Below are 2401 nucleotides of genomic sequence, written 5' to 3' on the forward strand. Positions count from 1 at the left end.
GCGTTCCCACAGCAATGGGTTATCCTCAGTGTCAGTGACAGTGGTGGGGCGCTGTGGCGTCCCTGGGGGCAGGCGGTCTCTGGGCCTGACCTCTGGGTCGGGGTCAGGGGCAGCCAGCCGTCCCCACGCACGGATGTGTGCGCCCTGCGCGTCCGGTCCAGCACAGCGCGCACGAAGCCTCTGAGGTACCCTTGCTTCAGGCTGATCAGCCCCGGCAGCTGCTTGGGCTCTGGTTCCCGCCCCGGGAGAGATCAGCAGGTGCGACAGGGGTAGGTGGGGCCGCCACCACTCCGGGCTGCGACACACATCTGGAACCTGTCGCCGTCCTGTGTCCGTGTCACTGAGGCGAAGTGCCCTTGTCCCGACCCCATTTTCGTTTCTCTCCCGTGTCCGCCCCTCAGTCCCGTGTCTGTGTCGCCCGTGTGCATGTCTCCGTGTCTGGCTCTCACGTCTCGGTCTCACAACTTGATCCGGGGCCGTACCTGTCCTGCACAGCGGCGCTCGCCGGTCCTCTTCGGATCCCAGCCGGTTTCCGTTCCGTCTTGCGGGAGGCCACAGGGTGGGAACGGTGGGACTGCGCGCCTGGCCGGAGCCGCGGAGGGGCGGGGCCTCCCGACAGGCAGGGTTTTAGGCCAATCGCCGCCTCGGAGGGGCAGGACGACCCGGCTCACTTCTGTCCTGGCCAATCACGAGGGCCTGCGGGAGCTTGAGAAGTCCGGGACTTCGCGGGCCCGCCCACCTGTCCGTTTTGCCCGCCTGCCTCGCCGCAAGCACAGAGAGGCCGACAGGCTGCTGGATCCAGAGATTTTAAGAAACATTCGTGGGGCCGCGCCCGGCCGGCTGGTCAGTCATCCACGTCGATCACCATCGGGGCCAGGTAGTCCGAGTGCCGGATCCCGAAGCTCCAGCCGCGAGGCTTCCGGTGCTGCGGACCCAGGAGACGTCGCTGGCCTGGCGCTGCCAGCCGGCCCAGGGCTCCCGGGTCCCAACCTCGCACCTCAGACCCTCGATCCAGACCCGGACCCCTTTACCCCGCCTCTGACCCTTGACCCTGAACTGCAGAGCACCTGGTCCACGTTGTAGGCTGCAGGCCCGGGATTCAGGCTGTTGCCTTGGGGGAGCGAAGTCCGCGCCGGCATCGAGAACTGGGGGGCCCGGGGCTTGTAGATCCCAGGGCTCACCACATGGTAGGCGCAGGGCCCGGGGGTCTGCGGGAGGGCGGGAGGGGCGCTGTGTCCGGCTTCCAGGACCGTCGACCGCTGACCCCTCGCCGCGCGGTGCGGGCAGCCCCTTCCCCACCTTACTGAGGTCCTCGCAGACGCTGCCCACCGCGCTGCGGCCGTAGATGGAGTAAATCGGCGCCGAGACTTTACCGACGACGCGCGGGCCCAGGAGCGAGGGCACAGTGTAGGTCCCGGGGCCTGGGGGAGCCAGCGAGGGTGGGTCTTTGAGGACCGGCCGGTCTGCCCGCCGCAGCCAGTGCAGGGTGGGCCTTCCTGGGCTCACCTGGGGTCTGCGACTCTGCGCGGAGGCCCCAGTTTCGGGGAGCGATGGTGTGCCGAGGCGCGCTGGGGTACGCCGCCTTCTCCGCTCGCTCCGGGAAGTACCTGCCTGCGGGGCGGACCGGGGTGTGGGCCGGAACTGCACTGGGGGCCTGGTGGGTGCCCGGGCTGGAGTCCAGGGATTAGGGGGAATTCGAACCACGATCTGTCAAAGCCTGGTGAGGCTTGGAGCTCTTTTGAGATCCGGAGATGGGGGGACCGAATTTGGAGTGTTAGGGTGCCCGAGGGGGACTCGGGCTCAGTGGGGGTGTTCCCGAGTGGGCGTCCCTGGAGGCGGCTCGGCGTTGGGGAGGCCGGGGTCCCAGGGTCCTGACCCGGTCCGGGAGTGAGGAAGGGCGCTGCGTGGCGCGGGCGGCCGAAGATGGAGTAGGCGGGAGCGCCGTCGCGGCCGCGCACTGTCATGCGAGCGGGCACCAGGTGACCTGGCCCTGGGCCGCACGAAGTCTGCTGCGTGGGGAGGCGTGCGCCGAAGGTGAAGGCGGGGGCGCGGGGCCGCGACGGGTCGTGCAGGATGTAACCTGCGGGGCGCCCCAGCATCACCAGGGTTAGGGTTAGCCCCTGTGTGCCCCCCTCCCCCGGCCCACCGCTGGTACCAGTGCTGGCTGGCAGCTTGTACTTGGGCCCCGGGCCGCTGTAGAGCGCTGCGATGGGGCCGCGGGGCCGGTGCGGCCGCCACGGGCCGACCCAGACTTCCGAGCCCATGGTACGGTGGGAGCGCTTGCTGCCGGCAACACCTGCGGACACAAGGTGGCGGCCCCGGCCCCCCCACCCTGACTCGCGAGGCCGCACTCCCTGTCCCCTCCAGACAGGCCGGACTCCGGGGCGGGGCCCGCGCCTAT

General features: G+C 70.0%; 1 protein-coding gene across 1 annotated transcript; it reads right to left on the reverse strand.

Moving 5' to 3' along the window:
- Positions 1-27: 27 nt before the first annotated feature.
- CIMAP1B (ciliary microtubule associated protein 1B) lies at positions 28-2401 on the reverse strand. The gene is made up of 5 exons (XM_060025905.2): positions 1877-2401; positions 1507-1611; positions 1300-1421; positions 1044-1208; positions 28-925 (listed from the first exon to the last, which is right to left on the reverse strand). Exons 1-5 carry the CDS (start codon positions 2262-2264, stop codon positions 845-847), a joined length of 861 nt encoding a protein of 286 aa, XP_059881888.1. The 5' UTR covers positions 2265-2401; the 3' UTR covers positions 28-844.

This window comes from Delphinus delphis, chromosome 11 (assembly GCF_949987515.2).
Source record: "Delphinus delphis chromosome 11, mDelDel1.2, whole genome shotgun sequence".
Classification (NCBI taxonomy): domain Eukaryota; kingdom Metazoa; phylum Chordata; class Mammalia; order Artiodactyla; family Delphinidae; genus Delphinus; species Delphinus delphis.

Bases quoted from the DNA above. Each gene is read 5' to 3' on its own strand.
- CIMAP1B (XM_060025905.2), bottom strand. From the start codon at position 2,264: ATGGGCTCGGAAGTCTGGGTCGGCCCGTGGCGGCCGCACCGGCCCCGC. The intron at 1,422-1,506 runs GTGAGCCCAGGA...TGGCTCCCCCAG, and splicing joins CGCAGAGTCGCAGACCCCAG to GCCCCGGGACCTACACTGTG. The intron at 926-1,043 runs GTCAGAGGCGGG...CTGGGTCCGCAG, and splicing joins TCTGCAGTTCAGGGTCAAGG to CACCGGAAGCCTCGCGGCTG.